This window comes from Copidosoma floridanum, unplaced genomic scaffold (assembly GCF_036245765.1).
Source record: "Copidosoma floridanum isolate Cflo_tuat_1 unplaced genomic scaffold, Cflo_Japanese_pri ptg000030l, whole genome shotgun sequence".
NCBI classification, from domain to species: Eukaryota; Metazoa; Arthropoda; class Insecta; order Hymenoptera; family Encyrtidae; genus Copidosoma; species Copidosoma floridanum.
Genome location: NW_028321907.1, coordinates 8,607,961 through 8,635,937, shown reverse-complemented (window position 1 = coordinate 8,635,937; position 27,977 = coordinate 8,607,961). Strand labels below are relative to the sequence as shown.

The 27,977-nt window shown below is 39.7% G+C and overlaps 1 protein-coding gene across 1 annotated transcript; it reads right to left on the bottom strand.

Moving 5' to 3' along the window:
• Positions 1-142: 142 nt before the first annotated feature.
• Positions 143-27,977, bottom strand: LOC106639103 (ras-like protein family member 10B). The gene is made up of 6 exons (XM_089596434.1): positions 27,909-27,977; positions 27,736-27,841; positions 13,445-13,614; positions 8,482-8,718; positions 2,097-2,306; positions 143-788 (listed from the first exon to the last, which is right to left on the bottom strand). The coding sequence occupies exons 1-6, from the start codon at positions 27,975-27,977 to the stop codon at positions 630-632; spliced, it is 951 nt and encodes a 316-aa protein (XP_089452560.1). The 3' UTR covers positions 143-629.

Here is a 27,977-nt window from a genome sequence, read left to right as displayed (position 1 = left end):
GCTCCACCTGCTCATTGGCAGTATGGCGCTGTTTTAGCACTTTATGGATAATAACAAAAAGATAACTAATAATCATAATATTAATATTAATAATAATAATAATAATAACAACAACAATAAAGATACAACTAAATGCGTATGTTCGCTTGAATACAAATATATTATCTATTGCTCGAGCAGCTGTCCGCCACATTTGGGGCACATTGGGCTGCGTTAGGCCGTGTTACAAGTGTTAACTCTCCCGTTGAGTCCCAACAAGGTACGCAATACGTGTGTACCGCCTCGATCGAGAATGATCGCCTGCACCGCACACGCTTGTGCACCAAAAAATCGAGCTGATCCAGGCCAAGTGTTTGCAACCCCTAAAAACCACTTTGAAAACATGATCCCGCGTGCAATCCCTTTGCGCTTTTCTGGCGCGCTCTCGAGTGCCCGATCCGCCCCCAAGACCAGGGCTCGTGAACGCATCGACGACACAGGAGAACGAGAGTAACGAGACAAATCCACCATTGGTCTGGCATCGGGTGCTCGACTCGCGTTATCCCTCGTGTCCACCGTGTACCCTCTTATTCTTGAGTTAAAGGCCGGAAAGAGGGACAGACGGACGGCAGCGGCTCTTTCATCTACTGTCAGAGAAGAACGCATTTTTCTGATCCACCAGTGGCTTCGTTGCCGGCGGCTCCGGCGGCCCCGCTGTCGCAGGACTGGTGGCGCAAGGAGCCGCTCGCCGTTGGTGACGGGACTTTGCCCTCCAGTGACTGGATGCTCTTCATCAGCTCGCGAAACACCTGCGCACACGTCGTTATTTCTATATTATATACCGATTGACTTCATACACGTGCTTTTTCATTAATTTTTTCTGCTTTTTTTTCTCATCATGCATAATCTGTATTTTAGATCATTAAGGGTAGTGATGCTGGAATGAAATAGTTAGTGAATCAATATAGTGCTTGTTCTTCGTGATTTCTGCTGTTGTAACGTTTCAATTTTCTAATGGGCTTACTATTCTAATAATATCGTTAAACATAAAGAGCGTAAACAAATGTCAGGAACTTTATGAGAGCAAGTAACGTATCGCGTTATTAGAAACAAACCCATGTGCACACGACGCGATACCATGAGGTAAAAAAAAAATGTATGGATCTACGGAGAAAAATTCAATTTGGTGTTGATAAAAATCCCCCAAGGCTACTGGTACACAATAGCGTGCCCATAAATATAGGGTTCACTGTAATGTGCATAGAAGCCGTAAAATATCTGCGTGCGCGATACGAGAAAATACCTGCTTCGCAGTGAGGATGCCTCCCCTCCGCGTTTGCGATTCCCCTTCAAAACGGATCACAGATATTGAAAAAGTTTTTTTTCGCAAACGTTACATTACCTCTCTGGAAAAGAAAAAAAAAAAAAATAGAATTCAACGCGTGACATATATACAAGACGCAATGATGAAAAAAAAAAAAAAAAAAATCAACAAAGACCCAGTTGTGACCCGTTTGATGGAAATTCGAGGGGGACCCATTATCGAGCTGAAAAACATGAATAAAAGATAAAAGCAAGCCTCTACACCCTTTAAATCCTATACAGTGGTTGTAGGTCTTGATCGATCAAAATCCACCAGCAGCCACTCGAGTGACTCTCAAGCCAGCCGAAATAACGTTAATGAATCAACGGAGCTCGTGACTCCGGGTGAGTAAGGATCGATTAGAGGAGTGTCCAGAGCATGATGATGTTGCTGTCCGAGTCAGGTGTCCTCAAGTGCAAAAAGAATAACCTTGTATACATATATATGGGCCCACATCTGCATCCCTAACTAGGTACAAAAGTGACAAGGACGACTATAGGAGGGTGAGGATAATCAAACAGGCATCCAATCAAGGCGAACCGCAGTGGCCAATCATCAAAAACACGATGGTACACACATACGTGGGATGCGCGCGTTTATTAACCAACGCTTGCTCCTATATGTATACACACGGGGATGGGAGTTGGTATCATCGACCCGTTTCCAGTTGATTCGATCGAATATTCGCCCTAATTATATCCTAGATGCGCATAAACGCTTCAACCAAAACCGAGAACAAAGGATCGCAACTCACCTGTACCACGTGATAATTGTACCGGGCGCTGCATTCGACGTAGCCGCAGCGCCAGTGCTTCCGCACAAGGTTGATGATGTCGCGATGCCGTGCCGTGGGAGTTGTCGTCGAGGTTGTCGACAGTTTGTCTTGCTTGTTCCCGACCACCATGAGGGGCACGCCTCGCATGTCGCGCGCCTCGTAGATCTGCTCCCGAAGTGTCCTTATGTACTGTGCAACAGGATTGGGAGGGAGAAAAAAAAATTTATACATACATATACATACATACATCGATATTCATTTAAGGGAGGTGATTTTATTTTAGATTTTGTTTATTTATTGTTGCACGTGTGTATTTTGATGTCTTTAAGCTAACGAGCTATTCGTGTACACAAGGAGCAAGAGTAGGTGGAAACGGAGGAGTATTGTTGACGCTACCAATGATGGTTGGACGTAGCCATGAGCACAGTTAAGGGATTTAACAGTAGACGGGCGTTATACTTTGCGAGTGAGACGCTTTAAGGGTATTCGTATGGCACGTCTTTAGAAAAATACTATTATGTTGGAGAGAGAGTTTTTTTTTTTTTTTTTTTTTTTTTTCACGGCACCTCTTCCAGGGTCCTTTAAGATGGTTCGTGCTTTTTGTACTTTGGGACGATACTTGATCTTCATCCGAGAGTATAAGAATAATGGTGATATCAAAAATAACGAAATTCATTATTTTTGGTTTTAACTTGACTCGGGGAATTATATAGTTGCAGTATGCGCTTGAAGTCAATCGAAAGCGCTTAAAAGACGCTTTAACTTAATCTGAAGGATTTACTGCACACGGAATATTCATTTGCTTAAATTCACGGTTTCATTTAAATCTTCTGCCGCTGACTTTTGGTCTGATTAACATTTTCGAGTTTGGAAAAGCTTAAATTAAAGCTCTTTTTTTTCACCCCTATAAATTGCTTTTTGGTCGAATACGTATGAATATAAAATGTATAAAAATCCTAACTTTATTTCGAGTATTTCGAGTTGAAGTGAATCAATTTTTGAATCTTTTCATGCCACCTGTATTTTTGTATAGATTATCAAGGTGCTCCGACATTACCGTCGATTCATTCCCAATTAAAATTACTACAGCTCCTATCTACGTGGCCATATCACCGGCTCTGTTGCGTTGGCAGTACAAAAGCCATTGACTTACAAAATTCGGCAACAATAGTGAACACACGAGACACTCTATGACTTTTTTCTCAATAACAACAAATCCATGGAAATGAAAATAAAATCCCATCTCAATTTCGTCCCGATACCCCCTTCCACTGCCCGATTCAACCCGAAGCCTGAAAATCCAATTTTCAATTAAAACCTCGAAGCCACTCCCCACGAAACCCGTAAGCTGCAAAATACACCTCCCTGCAGCGATTAATTGTTGCACGACGACAACGAGCTTATTCGCGGTTCCGCTATCGTTATAAATATACATGTATATGTATATATGTATATATATATATTCAACAAAACCAAGCACGCGGCCGATCGCTCGGGATAATCCCTCTCTCGCGATCTCCGTTAATGCGAAACTCGCGAGCACGGCTCGGCTCCATCGGAGCAAGGGGCGAAAGATTATATATATATATAGGATACCGATAAGTACAGGGCAAATGGGCTATTGGGATACTGCGGAGGGATTTTTGGATCCCAGCCCGCGGTATCGTTCCTCGCAACAGAACTTCTCACTTGCCCTACAAAAGTTCGCACACAGAGTTTTCCGATATCTTTTAAGACGTGAGCATATATATGCCCCAATTTTAGGGGGTTTCTATTTTTTACAGGGTAAAGTTTATTTGTTAACATATGCTTGGTGATTACACCTACTTCATTTGTACAATTACAACTCAGGTCCTAGACAATATAGGTATATCTACCCCATAAGCACATCTTATGTGAACTCGTGAATATTGAGGTATCGAGTTATGCCATGACTTCTGTATCCGAATAATGTATACCATGTGCAAAGGGGTAGAACCGTAGGAAACGAGAAAAAAACTTATGTTAATTTGTGTGAGAGTATTTATATTTCTATGGGCATCGGAGGAGTTTGAAATATTTTGTACCAACAACTTGGGTATTGGGTATTACAAACTTTAATGCTGGACTAAAAATTCGAAGAGGAATACTATGGCGCGTGCAACAAAGGGATGGCTCTCTATTGTATGAACTATCGTTGCTACATCTATTGTCATCTGTTATACAAATTTTTACTACTTTGTTGAATCATCGTGCAAATCATTTCCAAAGCCAAGGAGATTAATTTTGAAATCCACCATTTTAGTGCAGCTCTAACACTCGTGAATATTTTAGTTGGTAACGTAAACAGGAACCACGTGAACCAACTCAAGTGCGCTTATCTAGCTGTTTTAGTGATATTTCTCGTAACAATGTGCAAATTTCTGATGGACTATTGTTTCGGGACAATTGATGGTACGTAAGTATATTCTGCTACTAATTGTACTCGTTGGTTAAAAAATTAATCCGATTACTTGAATCGTAGTGAAAATAGTTTACAATCATACCTAAAATTATTTAGATTTGAAATGGTCGAAGAAATATTTTTTTTGATAAGCAAATTGTTCTTTATTAAAATATTCCAAGGAAAAATCATCTTAGGTTTGCGGGATTGAAAGTTTTATCAACACAGATTTTTCCTACATCTAATAGAATGTATTAAAATATCTATAACTCTTGAAATTTTCTAAAGAACAAATTAAATTCTCGTTAATAAGTTTAATCCACTTGTGCTGTACAAGGCACTCGTGTAATTATACCCAAGTCACTCCAAGAGAAAACTTTGAATGTCTCATTTAGTAATTTTGACGCAGTAAATGCCAGCAAGCACCCAATTCACGTACAAACATAAAAATATGAACGCTAATAAAAAGCTCAGGAGTGAATTTTCCCTCTGTACAGGTTGCGTCGCACCTCGCGTGAAATATAAATGCAGATATAACGTATGCAGAGCGTGTGAACTTTAAATTAAAAATAATAATAGGAAAAGAAAAAATTTGGAGCGCACAAAATGGCCTCTGTGCGATTCCCTCTCATCGCCACGCTCGGCCTATTCCTCTCGCGGGTGCTAATAAAACTAAAACAGCTGCACGGCGGCGGTGGGAGCGGAGAAAAAACCACGCTCGGTAGAGAGGAAAAACAATGGGGTAGAAGGGGACGAACGGAAATGAAAGGGAACGAACGACGGCGCAACGGGAATTTTAATATATTGGATCGACACTCTTCTCCTCTTTGGCACGATGAGGTGCGAAACTTGTATTCAAAAGGAGCCTCCCCCACCACCGATAACACCCTTATTTGCATGAGGCACCTTATCCATCAGCCTTGTATATGTGTATATATGCGTGTCCGTGCAAACTTTTCCCCGTCACTTTGTGGCAGCTCAGAGAGAGAGAGAGAGAGAGAGAGAAAGGTTTCCTGCTTTCTCGTGTATACACTATACGACTTTTAGGCTCCTCGGCGCTCGGCGTTTACGTATGTGCATATAAAATACGTGGAAGAAGCGGAACTCTTTCGGGCGGATGGACACTTTGTGCGAAAGAGGCCAAAGTGCCAATATATACACCGCGCAGAGCTTTTGTACTTATGTAGATAGCGCACGCCCCTTATATTCATGACTTTTGACGGTGGGTTGAAATTTATCTTCAGAGATACGCGAACACGATAAGGCTGCATGCTTCCTCTTTGACTATACGTTATTGTGTCATAAATAAGCGGTCAGAGGCCCCTTTGACGAGAAGGACTAGAGCTATGCTACTTAGACCCTTGAACCTTTTTTTTTTTTTTTTTTTTTTTTTCCATCATCCCATGTTGACTCTGAGTGAGAGAGTCCCTCTTCAACGCAGATACTCACACACAGAGAGAAAAAGGTTTGAAAAAAGTTGCCATACGATCGAGGACTGCGGTATGCAAGGGAACTCGTGGCCACCCTGCGTAAGTATAAGACCTGTCGTATTTTCCTTTCATCGTCTCATTTCGCGATCTCAAAGGCTCGTACATGACTTTCGAGCACGTGACTTTAGCGTTGAGCATTTTTATTTGGCTATTCAAAATCTCGTGGGGAAAAGTCAAGTGAAAACGATAAGTAAGTGCTCGAGCTGTCCGGGCTACTCCGGAGGACTTTTATCTCGAGTATCTACGCCAGACGTGGCACCGAATATCCACTCAACTGTACATTATAAATATGCTCCTTGCTCTACTTTATGTACAAAGCATTTCGTACGTAGGTTGTGTTCCGCTGAAACTTTCAATCATCGGATGAACTATACTTGTGATGCATGTGTATTTTTTAATCACCGCGTTCATTGGGGCTATTGGGAATTTCCGAAAGATGTAACAGTAAGTAATTAATGTTTCGATCGTCTTAGTAAGTGTGATTAACCAAGGTAGAGGGTAAAATATTTATGGAAGTAGTTAAAAATAGAAAAAAATTTACATAAATCTTTCAAACGGCCCTGTACTAGCTTTAATGAGTTTTCTTTTAAGGAAATGAACTTCCTTTGGCTCTTTTCTTGGGATAATATAACCCTGATTTGGAAAGTTGGATCTCAGCGTTTTACTGTTCCGATTTCTTTAAAAGATAAGCAATGTATACTTTGCGCCTTGAACTCACATCGACGTTTCCAACCCATAGAATCGCTCATTTTTCATATTGAGCACAAAGTCAGTTCTTACTTGCCTAACGTTTCGGTAGAATCATTTATTTAAGAGGCACATAGTATTTCCATTTTTTTTTTAACATAACTGATGTTTATTAGCTTATAGTATACATGTCTGCTATGTAAACAAAATAAAATCAGTTTCGGCGATCAAATAATATTTATTCATCGGCTTTGATTATCATTGTTGTCAGATGTGATTGTTTACGGTGGGACATAATAATACGTGCATTGTTATTGTTATAACTGTTGTCGTAATTATTGTGGTTATCATGATAGGTAATTTTGACATGAAAGAAAGGATTACAAATATTTATTGTTGTACGGGTCCACTCGCGCGAGAATTTTGAATAATGAAAATCAGGTAGATTCGTCACGGGCTTTTATTTTATTTATTTCATTTATTTCATTCGTAAAATTTAATTAAAAATAAAAGTGTAGTTTATTCGATTCACTGAATTTTTCGTTATATTCATAAAGATTTTATATGAATTTCGAATTTAACTTCACGACAAGAGACGAAAATTGATCCAACCGAGTTCACATCGCTGCGTTTACTAATTGATGGATTTTAACAGTTCGTTTAATTCGAAAATTCATTTCATACATCCGATCGCTTCGACATCTTAAATCTAATTTCTCTTCTTTTTGTCGAAACGAATTTAATCTTCTTTCGCATCTTGATATTCCCGCGCAAATTATTATTTTTATTTATTTTTTTTCATTACGTTCTCCCATAACTCTCATAACTGAGAAATGAGACATACTTTGATTCATATTTCCGTTGGTAATAAAATTTATTCATCATGTACTAAACTTGATACTTTCAGCAATATTAATGTGTGTAATTATACATTTACCATTAAAATCATTATACAGGGATATTTTTGATGATTACACTCATGCATGTACACAGAAAATAATAATGAATAATTTAATGTACATTACGTTTTTTTTTTTAATTCTAAATAAGATCATCGAGAAATATTAAAGGGTGTAGTTGTATCAGGCGTTTAACGAGCGCCCACAGGATATTTAAATATGAATTTGGGTGAGCGCGAAAATCCATGCACCATGAACTGAATCATTAAAGTAAAGCATGTACCTCCTCATTAGCCATACTCCAAACCCACATAGCAGAAAATAGTAAAAAAATTGGAATTTTTTTTAAAAAAAAGCTGTCACGTATTAGGCACGGCTGCTTCATTTTTTGCCAGAGTGAGAATTAGTTACAAATGATGTCATTATTTTTTTTTCAACTCTATTCTATTTCATTGATATCGAAAAAAGTAAATTTTCAATGTTACTCGAAACAATCATGTACATTTTTTTAGCCCTACAAATTTTGCATTCACAAGGTTGTCCTGAAATGTTCAATAATTTGAATGAAATGGTATCATTAACAAAGTAGCAGTTGGGTGTAAACTTTTTGAGATCAATTGTATGTCTTTACTTGAATAAATAAATCTACACAGTGCATGCAAAACTCGAACAACCTTCTCTTTGGATGAAAAATTGATGTTTTTCCGACTAAAAATTAATTCCACACAATAAAAAATTATTCACTTTGGTAAAAATACAGATTACCCATGTGCAACGATTGCACCAGTAAAAACTGTAGAAAATGAGCCAAAAAATTGTTGCAGGTGATTATTATGGAGGAAAAAAAATTATCAAGAAATAACTACCTGAAACGTGTCCTGATTGCTGAGGTCAAAGACGAGTACGTAGGCGGTGGCGCTGCGCAGGCCGTAGTAACGAAAGTCGGTCCATTCGAGGTGCGAATTGATCGGGAAGTAGGGTATCGTCGGCAAATCCGTGATCTTGAGCTCGTACATCCGCTCGGCCAACACGACGCTCGGGTAGTAAGTCTCGCGGCCCTCGGTTGGCCTGTACTCCTCCGAAAATTCGTTCCAAACAAATTGCTGTGCACATGCACAATATATTACTCGTATGAGCACATAATGCAGAAAATGTATTTATACGTATAATAAAATTACGTTCACTCTCTCTTAGACAACACGAGCAGTACTACTCGCCTCGTACATTTTTCTTAATTAATGATGAATGTTGTGCAGATGTGATAAATTTTTTTTTTTTCCTTTGAGAAAAAATTATTAAAGGTAGTACTTCTTAATGATGTCGCTCGTTGAGCGAATGGAACGAGAATATAGGCCACCGGATGATAGTAGGCATGGTTTTTTTTCTTATATCTTTTTTACTCTCAATCACGAGAATCTTTTTCAATTGTTCGGATGTTGATATTGCAGAGGAGATGATTTATGAAAGTGCAGAAAAAATCTGCGTACTCCTGGAAAATCAGGGCACACGCCGCAGTCTGTGTAATTTGCCGAGCTGCGTGGCTGACACGTATTTTAGTATTAATGAAAAAAAAAACTTGTTTTTGCGTACGTACTTAGCCTAGTTTGCTCTTGGAAAAAAAATAAATAAATAAATGTTTCCACACGTACTCCTACCCTCTTTCCACACCGCGGAATTACAGCTACATGCTTTTAGCGATGCTCCGGGTATTATTTTGTTCCGAAAATAGTTCATAATTTTGATTTAGTAATCTTTATAATGGTGCAAACTATACGCGCAAAAAATAACAATGTCACGCTCGGTTTTTAATAAGTAAATTAATTTTTTCTTGCCATAGAGCAGGTAATTTACATTTACACGCTCAAGTTAGTTGCAAGAGATTCTCATTTAAAATAATTCTTCGGAGCTGTAACGCCATGCAAAAAGAGAAGGAGTACAATTTCCTACAGAAGATAGCTTTGTAAGTGAAAACCACTTAATGTATTTTTCTTCCTTTGCGTATACTTGCAGCTTTGAAATTAGCTCGTAAACCGATCGAACAAAATTATACACTTTACCGAACAGAGATGCTACGTAAATTGCAATTTCAATTTTCTCCCACTAGTATGTATTGTTAAAAAAAAAAAAAAAAAAAAAAAAAAGACATCAACAGTACAGGTTAAATATAAATAAATTTCCATTTTTTATAAAAACGCGTTCTCATTCCAGCTCTCGCTCCATCCCACGAGAGTTTTTAATCACTCAAAAATTAATCATCGCAAAAATTTTTCCAATCGACCTGTCTCCCCAAATGGGACACGTCATAAAGGGCACCTGTCTCATCGCAGCCGTCGGATTACATTGACGCGAGTTCGCTTAATGAACGTCACCGGTCTCCTTCATCAATTGTGACATTTGGAGCGGGAGGAGAGGGCTAAGCCACATTTTTCCTTTTCTATTTTTACAATGCAACCATATTCTATGCAAATTCTTATCAGCGATTAAACTACCTTTTTCTTGGAGCATAGATCTAGAGTAAAAGAGATAAGGAGAGAAGTGACTAAGAGTCCCTCTGCATGTCACCACGAAATAAATATTTATCAATCGAATAATCGAATTAGTAAATTGAGAATTTACAATTTTTCTATCTCACATAGCTGTAGCTCGTTACTTGGGTACGTGTGTATTCATCCTTAATAAATTTCGTTTCCTTAATAAATTTCAACTAGTTATTACTTGCCGAGAAAAAAAAAAAAAAAAAAAAAAAAAAAAAAAAAAAAAAAAAAATAGGTGCAAACGGCTCATACGTAGTCAGCAGTCGGCCGTCCGGGGAGCACCTTCAGTGCGGGATGACTTAAAAAGTTTCCTCAAAATTGTTCAAGCGTACGTAAAAAGCCAAATTTTTTTAATGAAGAATCATTCCTCGGACTCAACCGCTCACCTTCGACCGCACTTTTCAATACTCGTCTTCCCATTGTGAAAATTTCTTCTACGATGTGGAAAATAATAATTATGAAGATTTTTTACAATCGGACTCTATGTGGTTGCTAAAAAAACAGGTTTGCTTGTTATCTCGATGTAAATTTACCTACGTAGTTGAAAACTTGTCTTCATGACAGCGAAAACTTTTGATCAACGTAATTTGTTTCCCCTTTTTATTCACGACTACACTCCAGAGTAGTTAATTATACTTTAGCCGGAGCCTTCACCACAAATTTGCGAACCGAGTTTGTAATCTAAAATTATTATTGCGATCCACGAGCACTTATAACTGGATGTTTGTAACTATGTGCACGAAATCAAGTTTGCGGCTCGAGACTTGGATATCATTTTCATTAGACAGGGCTTCGACTTAACAGGCAACTTCGTCTTTGTACTGCATCTTGTTCTAACGTAGTACGCAATTTTTTACTTTTTTTTTTACTATCTTTAGCGGAGAAAGTACCACATGTGCTTCTAAATTTATGTGTCAAATTTGCTGCTCGCAGTAGAGTATATATTTTCCACGTAAAGGATATTTTTCCTGGAATTTTATCACATTTATCATCCCATTTTTTTGGTCAAATCAAACCACACGTTTTTAAAAAAATTTCAAGTTCATTCAATGTTTATGCTAAACATCCAGAAAATGTTTGTTATTTTGTTCCATGAAGTAATTACTAATGATGATGGCTTTGACGGTCAGTACCTACCAAAGTTTCGCGGCTTTGTAATCAGCAGCAACGTGGTATTACGTTGTTAGCTTACAAAAAAGAGAAAATCCTAAGTCTCTCCCTCTAATTATTCGTCGCTAATTGCTCGTGCGAGTTATAGTATGAGGAGAATTTTTTTGTTTTCCCTCATCTCATCTTCTGCACTGATATTAAATTTCATCAATCTGTGCATTTTCCCTTTTTTATTTTTGACGTAAAAAAAAAAAAAAAAAAAAAAACATTCTCTGATGAAAAATGCCTTTTCAGAATGGTATGCGCGCTGCATATATTCATCCATACTTTTACAGCGAACAAACGAGGCGAAATTTTTTCGGACACGCCTGCTGACTATACTCGTGCAATGAAAAGGGCCTACAGTGGTGTGTGCAGGTATATAATATATACGTGCGTACGTTTGTATTTATAGACGAAAGCTAGAGGCGATGCATTGACGTTTGGAAAATTCACAAATGAAACAGTATCGCACACTGGTATACAACCTTTTTGCGCAATAGCTTTCACATCGACAAACTGGCCGGCTTTGAGGGTATTTTTATCAAAAGAATTGCTAAACAGACATTTAGGTAAGCCTTTTTATGTATGCATGCACTAGACTAGAAGTAAATGCTGGCTTTTTTTGTATGCAAAAGGATTTGCTCGTGAAAGACAAAACTAAAACTAGTATTGGCTGTTTTTTGCTTTTGCAAAAGCTCTCGTTCAACTAAATTTGATATTCACAAGTTTCAATTAGATATCAAAAAATGTTGCATAAAATTTCTGTGCATGCATTGGTTTTATAGATCAAAGATTATGGAAATATTAACTGGTTCGTCGTTGTATAAGTGAAGTGTCGATCCTTTTTAATTTTTTATTCTTCACGTTATGAATAAATTACGAAAAAATAAACAGGACGTGAGTATAATACACTTTTATTCATCGTTTTTCATTCGAATGTTTTTCATCAAAGTGATAATTTACTCTGTTTATTTTTATCTTTAGCACATGCTTGATTTGACTCTTTGATGACTTTTGGTATTTTTTCGGGGATAGCAACAACAGAAGTAATATAAAGTTGTAATAATAATAAATCCTACATCATAAAATATCATGTTACAGATTGTACTCGCTCTTCTGCCAATTTAAATATTCTTTTTTTACTTCAATCATTCATTAAAACCGGGCGCTGCTCACTCGTCCAATTAGTTTTAATTATTTATAGTCTAGCTACACTCGATATCTTCATCAAAACTCAATTTTCCAGCGAATCATTCATAAAATTGTTTTTGTTCTCTTCGCACGAACACATAACATTCAATATTTTTCTATAAAATTCGGTAAGACGTATTTTAACGTTTATTAAAACTCGGATGTTGTACTTTTAACATTTTCTGAAATTTTGTTATTAAAAACATCCAACGTTGTACTGCAGCCCTTTCATCTACCCTTAATAGCTTGATCAGACACAACGTTGATTTTAACACGATACGCCTCGCATTTCACTGAAATAAACACCACCTATAATGTTACAGCAACAATCAACTGGCAAGAACAGTATATGCTTGAAATGAAAGTTGAGCACACCTAATAAATATATACATACATATATATATGCCTATCGCCCGTCGAAGCAACAACGAATTGAATAATCAAGTACTCAAAATCTATTCCGCAACACATCACATCAAAATTCCAGTAGACATCGCACGAAAGCCAACTGTCTTGGTGCGAGGGAGTCCCTTCAATTGGAAATCTAGAGCATCACATTTCGGAATCAAGCACCGCACGTTGAAAGGCAATCGAGCAGCCCGACCCAAAGCCAACAATACCCGTGAGATAAGTTAAACAAGCAAGCGAGAGGGAAAGATAAAATGAAAAGGTCGCCTCCCTCTCTATCAGATCTAATAAAAATATCTCATTTCCTGATTCCGGGAGGGGGGGGGAGGAAGGTCGCAGCCATAGAAGGAGGAAAATGTGCAGAAGCTGCGAGCCCCTTTAACGCAAGGGTTGGATAGGGGGACGCTTCTATGGCGGTATATGTACGTACCAAATGAAAGATAAGTAAAAGTCGAGAAAGGGCTTCGTGACACTTGTGTATATGAAATATTCCGCGAAAAAAAGGTGATTTTGGGGCTTTTTTTTCCTTTGTACACCAACTTACCCGAATGATGCTGGTTTTGCCGACCCCGGATGCGCCGAGAAATATGACCTTAACGCGCTCGAGGGTGTCAGCTGGACTGTCCTCGTCTTTGCTCGCTGGGCCGCTCGCTGCCTCGGATTCGAGTCCGTCGTCGCCAACGCCGCGCCGCTCCAAGTAATCGAGGTCTAGCTCTGCAACAAAAAAAAAAAAAAAAAAAAAAAATCACACATCGGCTGTAGCTACGTACTAGTTGTATACAAAACTAAAACCAGCAAGTGAACCTTTGTCAGTGACAAAACTCATATCATCTCGTAAATTGATTTTCAAAATAAATCATCTGTGATGTGCTTTTGAAATTTATTTACAAGATGACCAACTCTACGGATACAATATTGATGTGACAATTGAAAAATACGAGATGGTGCGTTTTTGAAAATTAAAAATTAAATCGGTTTGTTTTTTTTTTTTTTTCATTTAGCTGACTGTATGCACCGAGTATGCAAATTACAGTCGGCACCGATAGTACGCCGTTACTGTAACTATAATTGGATGAACACTTGGCTCGCTCGCTCGCTTCGACTCCTAATCGGCACTCTGTTGTAACTATATCGGTTAGGTATTACACTGGAAACGTTTTCGCTTTTCTCGCGCTACAAAGCTGAGAAGGAAAAATTTTGCAACGCTATAGAGCTGATGGGGGCAAGTTGGGTCGTTGCAATAATAACACGATGGCGTCTGAAATTACACTCGAAGATAGCACTACCCTTTTATTATCATCTGTATGACAAAGTGCAAAGTGTAGGTTGCCAATAATAGGACTTTCTTGACGAAAATTTCGTTTATATGCACGGAAAAAGGCCATCAATGCCCTTGCACCAGTAAGTAGTACAGGTACGGTATAGGTCAGACAGTATTATTTTATTTAGTGCAAGATTGCATAAGAACCATCGAGTGCAAAAAGACTTATTGCGCATAATATCACGATGGGCCATCTGCTCAACATTTGTCAAATATTGACGCTTGACGGAGCGTAAAGTAAACACTCTATGTTTACCTTTCAGTGGCCGTCCTCCTTCTACTTTAAATAGTCCGCATTGTTTGCGTATTCCGTCTACATAGCTAATAGTGCTCTAAGTGGATAAGAAAAAATCACTTTCGCGCTGATTCGAGGCTCGAGTGGGTGTATGGAAATCTAATATTTGTTCAATTTGCATGTACTGTCAGTGCTTTCTTCTTGGTTTTTTATGTGTTTTTTTGCAAAAAAAAAATAAAAAATTAAGTAAAATAAAAAAATACGACATAAAGAAACAAACAACCGTATGGTAGAGAAAATATGCAACCTCGTACTTAAATACTCCTTGGAAAAGAATTGTACTATTTTTGTTTTTAGGAGCATTTCATTAACTCTTACGGAGTAATTCATTAATAGCGATATTTCAAATGGTTCCCTGTAAAATTACGCGTCAAAATGATATTTTACGTCAGTTTTGTTCTCTAAGGACTTGCCCGAAGCAAATCGAAGCGCGATTGATTTTTGTATCTTGTAAAATAAACAAAACGAAATCCATGGGAAAAAACATCTTCACGGTAAACTTTTTTTTTTTTTTCTATAAAAGTCGCACCTCTGAACACGAACTTTTTCATGGTTGGGATGATAGTAACAGAGTATAAAAACCTCTTTAGCTCAGAAACGTCTGTTTATGAGGAATTAATTCTTCCGAATCGTGGAAAGTTAAATTTTCAATACGATTCGTTTGTTATCGGTGGCTCGTAATCAATGCAGCACCCGTTCGAGCGCGTGGCGTTGCGTTTGCTACGGAAATTTAATTAATTGTACAAATCGTCCTTCCAATTGGCATTTAAACTGTACGGAAGCAAAATTAAATTGTTGCGTCACGCTTTCGCTCAACTGTGATACTTGGGAAGACTTTAATGAGTACAGTTCTCCACGAGGAGAAATTCATTTGAAATTCAATCGGGTTTTTACAGTTTGGGTGAAAATGTTTCAACGAACATTGAAACTCTTTGAATATACTTTAAAAACATCCTCGTTAAAAGGAAAAGCACGGAATAATACAATAAACGACCACCAAAGATATGTACGTTCATTGCATTTGCGTGTGTCTGAAAATGGATGATATAACTTTCAAAAGTCGACTTTTATGATGGCAAGACATTCATCACTCATCTTCTTTTATTCATTCGCGAAGAAAAAAGAACAAAGAATGAATAATACACCATTAAAATTCTTTATTCGCGATTTCTGTGAGATTTTTTTTTGTACTAATGCCATTTGGTCCATTGAGGGAGGGCTGTTTTTCAAAAGTAGTTCTGAAAATTCAATCTTTTGAACCTCCAAAGAATTTTTCTCGGTTGATGTTATTAAAAATTTTTTCTTGCATAAAGTTATTAAAATCTTCCAACAAAAAAAAAAAAAAAAAAAAATAAATAAATAAATAAAAATTAAATTAAACGAAAGAGCAGTAGAAAACAAAGCGGTCTTTCATTCGTTAGGAGAAAAATAATAAAAGTCTTTGTAGCCGACGATGTATGAAGATACCGCGGTTCAACGTGTTTTAATTTTGAAGCACTTTCTTTTGTGACGACGTTTCTCTGTGCGAGCGCGTAAAAAGCCAAACAAAATTAGAAAAAGGTCTCCTTTCTGTGAATCATTCGCTTGGCCGATTTTATTTTTCTCAAGAGTTGAAATGTTTTCGTTAAACTTATTAATTACTAAAATTTTAATTACAAAAAACAAAAACACCAGAATTTAAACAAGCCGCGCACCTGGTGAGGCCTGATCGGATATCCCAAGAAGGTGAATCTTCGGTATCCTTTGGAGCTCGTAATTACTTGCTCATGAATATTAGTAGTGTGCTTGGATCATCGAACGTGATACCCTAGCTTCGCTTGCACTACCACCCCTCGGGCGCTTCCACTTTAATTAGCGCTGTACCCATGTACACAACCACCCGAGAGCTAAAATGAAAATAATAGAGGCAGTTGGGAAATGAAAGAAAAAGCTGAAGAATTATCATCAAAGTAGATACACGCATTAGTCGGAACATTTAGTATGTAAGTGAAACATTGTGGATCGAAGCATTCCATTAATACGTGCGTCTGACCCTACGTAGGCTTGTACTACTACTTAAGTTGGAAAACGCTCGGTAAAAGTTGTTGCGATGCTTATATCATCATGTGACACACGGTTCTTGCTCTATTTATCTTATCTTGGTCGCATCAGGCGTATGTGGACATCGGTTGCCATCTATTTCCCGAGTATACAATTTTTTCATTAGTCCTGGAAAATTAGATACTACGAGCCGATAACTAGATGTACCTACGTAAGCGCACATCATCGTAGTTATGTAAAAATTTCTAATGCTTCAAAATCAGCGAAGTTTTTTTTTCTCAACATCAACTTTAGAGTAAAACACGTTGAGATGCTTACATCTTGGAATAACGAGCATGGAAAACACCGAACGTGTCTCTTTTCTCCAATCCCGTAATAATGCAGGCAATCCTCCCCCTTTCTGTCGTTGCCTTTTCTTTTCCTAAGAAAATAATTGGCCTCACAAAAATGCCACCGCTTAGGGCGAAAGACAAGAGCTTAAAGGGGAACAAAAGCCGAGTCGACCTCGCAAAGAAAACCACCAAGCGAATCAACGGGAGGGGGATCGCTCGCACTTGAAATTTCAATGGTATAGTTCCACGTAGAGTAGAGTGTGTTTACTCAAAGACAAAACGCGTACGTATATGCGGGGGGTACGGAGTGCAATTTGGTTACTCCAGTGTTGTAATTGAATTGCTGGATCTTGGTTTCACGTGGTATTGCGTACCCTGTAGCCGCAGGTGCTCGCGGAACGATCGAAAATTAATGCAACGCGGGAGGAAATGGTCAGGATCGGCTTGGGTGGAACTGAAGTGCGTGAAAATTCCGAAAGGACAGCGTTGTGATTTCACATCGGAAAATGGTCGCCAGTCCCGGGTGAGATTTATCAACGGGAATCCATTAATAACGTACATTATGGGAGCGGTAAATCACAACGCTGGATGTTACGCGTACTCAAATGGGGGGGGGGGGTGGGACGAAAAAGCTCACGGTCCGAGTGTATACGTACGTACGACGGTAATCCCGTAATTGATGCTTCGGTCGACGAGACACCGCGTGTGGAGCCATCAACAAAAACACGTCAGGATTCTAAGTGTATTCTTGAGGAAGAAGCAGGAAAAAAAAGTGCCGCGTAATCGAAAGCTTAGCGCGGGGTTGATATATGTACAGAGGGGTGGTGGCGGGGAAGAAGGAGCAGATATAAAAAATGATTAGAGCGAAATTGGGGCTCCTGTTGCGCGACAAGAGATACGATACAATAAGAAATGCGAGGACGGGGTTGCTCGAGTTTTGAGGATCGGGTGCTCGTGCACGTGCTGCAGTTTAGCTTCGCAATTACACGTGAAGGGTAGCGAGGAAATTGCAACGGGCTTGCATGTATACAAGTACTCGATTCTAAGTGCCGATCCCGATAGAATTTCTACGAGTCACGTTCGAGTGTAAACATTTACTTGGGATACGTATATGGGCTAAATGACGCCGTACGCGCGTAAGGATGTGCACGTTGATTATAGGCAAATATCAGGGACGAACCGGTTCCTCGTGTGATCGGATTTTTAGCAAGGGGATACGAACACTTCAAAGTCACTTCGATATTCCAACACAAAACTGTAAATAAAAATATCACATCCCTCCCCCTCCCTCCCATTGTTGTTGGTGAAAATTCAACCGCGTTCGCCAAACACATCCACCATGTTAATGGCAAATAAAAGTCAAGAGCTCGATGGAGAGAGAGGGTGAGGAAAAACTAGTGAAGGGGTTCCCAGCCATCTTTCACGCGCCCTGGAATCCCTGTAATTTCTCATTTTCCCTCTCGTCCTTCTCTTTATCTCCGTGTGCTCGAGCCTGCACATAATATATGCCCGCGCGCACACTCACGTATGCACTCTTACATTTCCCGTCTCCTCGTCGTCGTCGTTCCACCAGGGTGCCTCGCTCGTTCGGTTGTCGCACGGCGATGCGAGAGAGCAAAGGTACACGCTTCGGCTGAATTACAGAAATAGACGTTCAGAGAAGCGGGTGCTCGGAAGGACTGGTATTAGCCGGCTACTCGGTCTCTTTCCCTCTCCGTTTTTTTTCTTCCTCCGCTGCACGGGGAGAGGGAAAAAAAACTAACGAGGTTAACGCTGTGTCTTGCGATCGATACTTTAAATTATTCTGGTTTTGTGTAAGGGGGAAAAAAAAGTGGTGTCCGTACATGTGGGGAGTCAGCTTTTATTTCTCTCTTTTTATCTCTTTAGACTCGTACTCCTGCACATTTCCATTAGAAGTAGGAGCTCGATGTGTTTTTTCTCTATGGACGTGTTCATTTATAGTTCTAGCTAAATGTAGCTGCCAATTGCTTTCCTTCCTGGGAGCATATTGTACAGTCACGTGAAACAGACCGAGAGCCAAACGCGGAATAGAATCAGTAAAGTAAAAAATTCATCTCTTTTTGGTGAAATCGAGTGTTAAAAGAGGGGTAGCCTATGTAAATTAGTAGCACGAAAATTGTATGAGGAAAAAATGTGTCGAATTTTCAATAAATTAAAACAAGCTGATACAATTGGTAGGATCAACCCCTGGGACGCATCAACAAAAGTATACCCAAAAGAGTCCTGCTGGGGTTGAGGGTCGTCCAGCTGAGTGTAGCCGTAGTCGGTGTGTCGTTGCTACTGCCGCTACAGCTGCTCTTCTCGACGCTGCCACCGGACTGCTCCTCGTCCATCCAGCGTCCATTCAATTGCTCATCGGCCCGGGCGATCAGCGACAACGCGAACAAGAGCAACGCTGAGTCGCTCGTAGTGTGGGCTGCTGTTTTTGTTGTTGTCGATAAGCCGCTCTCCAGCTCGCTCGTTTTTGTTGCTGTTTCGCTTCGTCGCTTCTCTTGTCTTCTAGCGTGCATCGGCTCGGTTTTTCGGGAGTAGATTTAAGCTCGACAATTGGAAATCCTTACGTATAAGCTCACACTCGCCCGAGGCTTTTTTTCGGAGGGTTTTTCAACAAATGTCAACGGAGGCGCAGTGTTTGCAGATAAACTGAGTAAAGTGCACCCTGGCTTCACGCAGTTATTCAGGTGGGTCTGTTTGTAGTTGCACCGAGTAGTTTCTCCGATTCTTATTCCAATATAAATATTGTACTTTTTTTTCTCACACCAAACAGCGTAGTGGAAGATTCACTGATTTTATCGATAATCGAGATTTTCACTTTGGAACGAGTGGAACTGATTTTAATGCACTTCTTTCACCCCAATAATCACTGACACGTTGATTTCTCAGATAACCCTCACTTGATCGAACACTTGAATTTAGATTTTCACTCATTCACTACGAATCAGTAAAATTTTCCTTCAAGATATTAATTTTTTTCTGTAAAAATTCACTAATTTTATTAATCATACACGCATGGAACACTGGAGTCTACAACTAAGTTAAAATCACGTTTCAAGACCTAATTCGAGATCAACAAAATACAAGCCCAAGATTTGTCTTTATCTCTTTCGTATCTCTAATACACCCCGAATCCACGAATGAAACAAAAAAAAAAAAATTTGCAAATACACACTCACATATATCACCCCGGCAACTATCAAGCCGTAAATTCTAGTTGACAGCCAATTATTGGGAAAAGTTCCGCACATTACGGCGTTGGGCGCCCAGATAAGATATCGCTCGGTACCTCACGAACCTATTATGCTTATCGTTCTTAAACTCCACCGCGATCCCATTATTTGCCACTGTGACAATATACTCGAACAAAAATCAGCTTGGGCCCCAAGCTCTAAGTTAGAAAAAAAAAACAAACAAAAAACTTAATCGAGCAGTTGAAAAATCTAAAATTTTACCCAAAGTATCCCCGAATCAACCTGCCAAGCCAACTTGACGAGCTTTTTCCCCGCTACAACGACTAAATCGCCTTAACGACACTTTAAACGTCGCTCTTCCTTCCCAACGATGAAACGCCCGTTTCGCAAGAGCACGTCCATCCGACCCGCACCAAAGTGATAATTCACCCCGTCACTTAATTCGGTTCAAAACTTTTCCCCGGCAAGTTTCGAGGGACGGGCAAAGAGGGGAGGAAGATCCATGCAAAACAGAGGAAACGGAGGGCGTCCCCTTCAGCATCCCTACAAGTGGTAACTCACTGAATTGCGCTCAAGTGACGCGTCACACACACAAAAAAAAAAAAAAAAGATTAAAAAGCGTACACGTGCCCGACGACACAAGTAGTACGAGTCAAGCTGCGTCCCGACACCGGCGTGCGCGCGCTCGAAACACCCCACGAACAAGTGCAGCGATCCTCCCGCCACCGTAGCCGCGACTCGACTGACTGACCCGCTGACTCCGCCAAAGCACGTCGGCCCCCTTCCACTGTCTTCGCAGTCGCGCACCCACCCCCTTCACCCCGCGAGAGCAAAGTGCAGCCCGTGTCGGCAGAAGGATGTCGCATACATCTGAAAACATGTGCGCGCAACGTATACCCACATAATGTAGATTATGCGCACAGCGACCCAAAGAAACGACGTGCCTCTCACTCCCCCGTATACATATATATTTACACACGTATTGGATTTATGTACGAGCGTCTTTGACGCGTCTCCTGATGCTTTCATTTCTCCGTTTTTCCGAGTAATGCAAGTACTGTGTTGCTGCTTTACTCCTTACTATCTCTTTCTCTCTGTTGGCACAGTTGTTTCACGTGCATCTCTGGTACTCTGGAGCGCCATCCGGTCTCTCTTGGTTTTTCCACGGGTCAATAAACGCGAAGCGCAAGTATACGCGAGTACACGTACACCGATACGACACGTGCCAAGATGCACCAATGAGTCCCCGGCTCGCGAGTGGGCGTTAATTAACTGCTTGAGAGTCTCTCTGTCGCCGTACTAACATGCATAGCTTGAGCTCCTAACGTTTCATAAAAACCGTTTTTAGCAAAAAAATTTAAAATCACTTTGCAACCGATATTACAATTGTATTGTCTTTTCGTCAATTGTTCTCTGTACTTTTGAACAATATTTCATCATCTTTGATTTTTCTTTTAACAAAGTGACTGAAAGTTCATTCCTCGTGACAGCTAAACCGAGAAACCCCACTATGAGTAATGCAAAGTTGGTACTACCGATTAGTCTGGATGGAATATTTCTGAAACCGTGCGTTCCCTTCAGAAATTTCACTTGAAATGTTTCGATAAGCTCACGTACGTTTCTCCAAGGACGTGACCTGCAGCTTTGTGACTTTCTTTCATCCGATCGGAAGGAGATTATCGCGGTATGCAATTATTCGTTGGCGCCAAAACTCAAACGGATGCTCCGAATGACTCTCTGCTCCGTTTGTAACCTGCAATTTTACGGTTTACGGGGATTCCGTTGAATTTAATTAAATTAACTTTGGTGGAAAAATACCTACTTTGAAGGCCTTTTTCGATGCGCTTTGCAAAAGATGTGTCTGGACTCGTTTATGGATTCAAAGCGATCCTGCGAAATAGTCTATGTTAGTGTGACTTTGTAAAAAAAAAAAAAAAATTAAGAGTCCCAGGGTAGAAACTACCCGAGTTGTCCAAATGAGGCAAAGTTTCTTGTAACGGAGCATCCAAAAGTGACAGGCAGGCAAGTTCGGAGAGGCACCGGAAATACAAATAATTCGTTTGTAACTTTCCGCGACAGAGATTTCTCTCGAGAAAGCCGGGGATGCAAAGGAAAAATCAAATCAGCAGTACTCCGAGAGATAGACTACCATGTTTGTAAGATAAAAGGGAAAAAAAGAACTTCTTCCGCGAGTTTTGTTTACTGGACGCGCTAAAAAAATGGAAAAAGTAATCTCTTTGAGAATTCTGTTGGAGCAAAGTGTTCGAGGTAGGTACTTATTTAACCTTTTTTTTCTTATTTTCTCCACGTTGGTAAATACAGTGAATTTCATTTCAAGTTAAATCCATTTAAAGATGCAAAATAAAGACAAAATGTAAGACGTTTGCATTTATTTATATTGAAATTAAATTGAAAACACAACAAAGTCAGTTACAAAGCACGAAATGCTTTTGTGGTTATTGCGGCTGAAAGTAAGAAATCTGATATAAGAAAAATATATTTGAGTTTGTTTTCCATCTTAAAACATTGATCTTATTCTATATAAAAGTGTTTGCCAACAAACCAAATCTTGAATGCGATTATTGCATCAGAGTCACCGCTTTGAATAAGATAACTACCTGTACGTGGAATGAAACCAAATTCATCGAGTTGTACGATCGTTTCTATTATGTACATGGATGAGGAATACACGGATCTAACTTTGATCATTTGAACAAAAACTTAAAATAAAGTTTCATCTACCGAAAGACTCCTGATAGTGGTAAAAATCAAAGTGTATACAAAACGATCGCGTTTAGTAGAAGCGAAGAAAAAGAACTGACTATACGTGTAAAATAGAGCCTTTTCCAATCAATTTAAATCAATCAAGAACTTGCGTTGATGATGGGGCTTTTATTAGTTATCAGTTGTCAAGTCCTCGACTGATTGGAATCATCCTAAGCTATGTTAAAAACGTATAGTATAATTTGATTGGCTTTTCCAACTGCAGTTACATCGAGGACATGATTAGCTCGCTTTGAAAACTAACGAGCAAACAATTTCGTTTCAACTGATTGCTGGTACACGCGGCTCTCATACTACTTTCTCTTGGAAAAGCGGTGAAAACTTCTTGTAATTCAAAAAATCCGAGAGTCAACCCAACCTTGAGTGCAAAAGGTACCAACCCTTCTTTACCACCCAAGCACCCCAAAAATTCTCAGTTTACGAGTTGGTTAGTGAACAAAACAACACGCCCTATCCATGTGTCATTTAGTACATGCAAGCTATCGATCTTTATCGGAAAACTGGTTATTTTTCCTCGCCATACTATATATACGCATTCAAAGCTAATTTTTAGTTTTTGAGGCCTAAAAAGAGAGAGTGTGTATGTGTGTGTGTGTGTGTGTGTGTGTGTGTGTGTGTGTGTCAAACAAGTATCATTGAAAAATACAGTAAAGACCCGTCGTTTTTTTTTCTTGTGGTAACTGTAATAGTATACACAGGAGTGCGCTGCAGTACCAAACTGATACTTTAACTCGCGAGGGACTCCCCGTGCCGGGGCAGAGAGAGAAATTAAATTAGTCATTCGCGAGCTTTCTCCAAGAGCCGGGACTTTGTTAACTCTCTCCCTCTCTCAGTCTCGCAGTTGTACACCCCTCTTTCGCTTAGAAATTACTTCGCGTGTACGTGTACATACGACAGGGGGACGAAATTAATTTCCACCGGCGTGTCCACAACTCTGGAGCAAAGCGCGAAAATCGCGGGTGGAAAAATGTGGTCGCGCCTCCCCTCAAGGTGATGTCAAAAATCACGAGAAAGGGTCATTGGGGGTTGGGGCTCGAAATACCTACGGATCAAAGGATCCTTTACGACCAAAAGACGCACGAGATAGGGGGTCCATAAAGCCCACGTACTGCCCCACTTTCCTCGTCTCCCGTAATCATAAGCCACCCAGCGTCGACGGGCAAATGGAAATGCCCTGTTCAACACCAAGGATAAAACAAACATCGTGGATGGAGGAAAAAAGAAAGTCGGTGCGAAAGCTGCAATCAGGATCCCCGGGGTGCATCAGCTCCTTCGGAAATCAAGGCTTGGGACTGGCTTTAACCTCCTCCCCGCGAAAGCTACCCGGTACATGTACACCTGGCTTACGTAGCAAGTAGGTTCGGGTGTGGGTGAAAAGGCGCTCGAGTCGCGCACACATCGTCCAGCTGCTGCTGCGGAAGCCCGTCGAAACCGAGAGCAGATGACCCAGGCCATTGTTCGCGAGTCTTTTGATGCAGCCAAACGACTCCTCCAACACAGGCTTCTCCTTTTAATCTTCTCCACCGTCGTCGTCCCCACCCGTCCCTCATAATCTTTCGTTCATACCCAACTTTCTTCCATTGATCTAATTTCAGCCTCCGGTGATTGTGCTTTTTCGTGATTGCACTCGCTTGGCTAGGGGTTGAATGGATTTTGGAAAAAAAAAGACAGTGCACACCGTCAAAAGAGTTGGAAATTCACTTGTGCTGCAAGGAAAATAAAAAAAACTTGAGCCATCCAATCCTCAATTTCTAATTGACTTTATAAGTAAATCCCTTGGTGTGAATAACCATGAGGGGAATCATGATTTGTTATTGCAAGATGTTACGTTACATCAAGTGTGTTAGGGTTTTTAATTCCTTACGAACTGTATAGTTTTTAAAGTCAAAACTGATGAATAAAATAAGATGGACGTACTTTTAATTAATACTGCTGTTTTTACTCACGCAGAGGAGAACTTATTCACAAGTGGTTAGCATATATAGGGTGTAAATTCACAGTTGCATTCCTGTGGCGTAGAACCGATGATATAAAGGTTGTTATTGTGTGCGTAATTGGACTTTCTTTAGTTATATCTTTTTCTCTCTCACCCCATACGTTCTCCGAAATCTTTGATTTGATTTCAATAATTTTCCGAGTATCCATCCCGTGAGCCCGGGAATTCGACATTGCGACGGGAAGTAGACATATCTCTTTCTATTTTTTTTGGTTCGGTTTCCAAATACGCACAGGGTGTTGTGAGGAACGAAATGGAGTGTATGTAAGTACTCAAAGTCGAACGCAGTACCGTACGTGAGAGTCGCTGGGAGAACTTGGCGCCTTTTGAACCCCCACCCCCGTAAGTGTAAAAGCTCGTTTTTTTAGCTTTTTGCTTCTGTAAACGACGGTTTCTGTAAAAATCTGCTTGTGTATATCTGTTTTTTTTTTCTTCACCCCTTCTGCCAATTAAATTAGAGAAGCAGAGGTGGAGAAAGAAATTTCTCATTTTCCTGGAACGACAAATGCAATCGAGGGAATTAATTTTCTTTTAAAGGGTTGGAGTTGCGGTGCCCAGCTTACTCGGGAAGGACCCTCGCTTCCAGGTATGGGTACTTACCTGTTTTATTGGGAGTAACAGTTTTTTTTTTCACTCCGGGGATCATTTTTATAATGGAATAAAATGTAGGTATGCATTTAAGTTGTTGAAAAACAGCACGAAACAGTCTTCGAGTTTTCCAATTATATAAAGTTTCTTTTTATTATACTTTGAGTGGCTTAGCTTTGGACTCACGAAGATGCTAAAAAAAAGAGACTTTCAAAGTCTTGAAATGACTTCTGAATTTGTATTTGAGACCTTGAAGTGAGCAGCGAAAATGTTTTTTGAGATGTATGAACGGGAAACTCTGATTTATGCTCAAAGAATTTTAAAAATAAATATTTTAGATGGTAAAAAAAAAAACGGGAAAAACTGTTAGCATATTTTTTTTTGTTGGTGCAAACGTTTATCTACAATTTTTATTTGGAAACACTTTTGGCTACGGATCAAATTTTTTAAGCCATTTTTACAGTCGTTAAACAAAACACAAACTATTTATATCATTTTTTTTACTGTACTCATCATCCAACAGCAGCACTGCCTGCTTGTACCTGAAAAAAATTTACGAGCCTATCAGGGCAGTTGATAAATAAAATAAAAACTCCCGATGTAAGCCCACCTATTCACATTAAACTAAAAAAAAAAAAAAAGAAAAAAAAAAGACAAAGAGGACAATAGGAGCACGAAATTTGACAAAAATTCGCAGAAGCGGAAACACTTTGGGGCTCACCGCACAATAAGTTACAACAAGTACGTGTCCCCGTTTAGTCGAAAGAACAAAAAAAAAGAGCTCCATAACTCTTTGTTTGCTGGAGCATTGCTAAAAGTAAAGCACGCAAGTGGAGGCGAAAAAAAATGTCAGAGTCAAGATAACAGCGGAGAGGGCGACGTAAGGACAGCCGTGAAACTGGGTTGAGCGGGTATTAAGATTTTTCGAGAAGTACAAGCCCAAATTACAGCGTTAATAGGCTCCACCGAAACTTACGGAGAGAGAGAGATGGCCGAGGGGGGTGGGTAATTTATTGTTGCACTTCTCGCTTTTTGAAGCTCCTCTCGTTACACATGCTAAACTGGCCGAGCTGCCGGAGACGTTCGATCATCGCTCGACAATTTTATCTCCGGTTGTGGCTCTTGCACGAGTCCTCGCTCGATAACTGCTTTTTTTTGCACTTTATTTGGAACCATGGATATGTTTTCTTCTGTCCAATGATTATTGACAAATTTGGAAAATTAAAATTGTACCAAAATTATTGATTACATATCAAAAAAGCATCTGGTGTCTTCATTGCAAAGATAAAAGGTAAAAATTAAAGTCTACTAATTTTGTTGCAATTAATTGTATTTTCCAAGCATTTCGAAGAAGATTCGCCCAACAATAAATCGTAAAATTTATCAGACTATTGCTAACAAATAAGCACAAAACTTGCTTAAATATATTTGTTTGCGGCTATTTTATAACTTTCAACTTCCAGTGATGATTTTCATTATTATTAGTTTGCATGAAGAAACATATCAATATTTATGAATTTACTTTTGTTTGCCTGCTTTATCATTAATTGTTTTGCAATTTCATGCAAACGAAATCTTGTATTTTTACTTCAAAAACTTCATTTCCATGAATATGATTTTAATAAACCATCACTTAGTCCCTCTATGCTATTAAACTTTAAAAAAAAAAATTTTTCAATTGTATACGACCACTTGTTTTTATTCGCGCAAATTAAAAAATACTTTTCCAAACAGCAAACACTTTCTAAATAAAAAAAAAATCCGCACAAGGTGTGTGACGTGCAACGACTCTTGCTCACATTCGATAAAAAGTCGCGCGAAAAACATTATGATAAAAATTTTTCCCCCGGAGCCACGCAAAAAGTACAATTTTTCGTGCAACCGTTCCCTACACGTCGGTCCCATTATCAGTGCGTTGCGCAACGTGCATGATAAAGGGAAAAAAGCTCTGGACCAAAAGTTTCCCAATCTCTGGCGCACCGAGCAATAACGCGCCTCCTCTCGGCAATCTCGGCATCCGTGCACCACCAGCTGTACACAGATGCATATAGCATCGACAGCGACTGTAGCACCGACTCTCCCACCCCCTTCCACGCGATACACGCGCACGCGGTCTCTCTCATCATTACACGTCCCGTCAAAGATACACTCGTAACGAAAACGCGTCACACGTACACAATATACATTTGTACGATTTTTGGCGATTAATTACGAGCTACATGCATACATACGTATTGTAACGCACGTTAAATCTAAAATGCCATACTCACGGTTCTGTCTAAGCGGCAGGAGGCTCTTCCTCCTCCTACCGCTCGCGGTTTTCGTCCCTATGGTGACTGGTTGGCTGCGACTGGAGCCTCCGAGCTTCCAGCCTCTCTGAGTTTCGACGACACGTACCGCATCTCTATTACTCGGCTTCAACTGTTCCTTCCCTCTCGGTTACCTCCCAACTCTCCACGCCGAACGCGAGTACAATTCTTGGACTCTCCGACCCCTTTGTCATTTGATGCAT

What these genes read in the sequence shown, in the direction of transcription:
- LOC106639103 (XM_089596434.1), bottom strand. Translation starts at nt 27,977, where the DNA reads ATGCATCAAATGACAAAGGGGTCGGAGAGTCCAAGAATTGTACTCGCG. An exon ending in CCTGCCGCTTAGACAGAACC is followed by an intron (nt 13,615 to 27,735) that starts GTGAGTATGGCA and finishes TTTTTGTTGCAG; the next exon opens with AGCTAGACCTCGATTACTTG. An exon ending in GCAATCAGGACACGTTTCAG is followed by an intron (nt 2,307 to 8,481) that starts GTAGTTATTTCT and finishes CCTGTTGCACAG; the next exon opens with TACATAAGGACACTTCGGGA.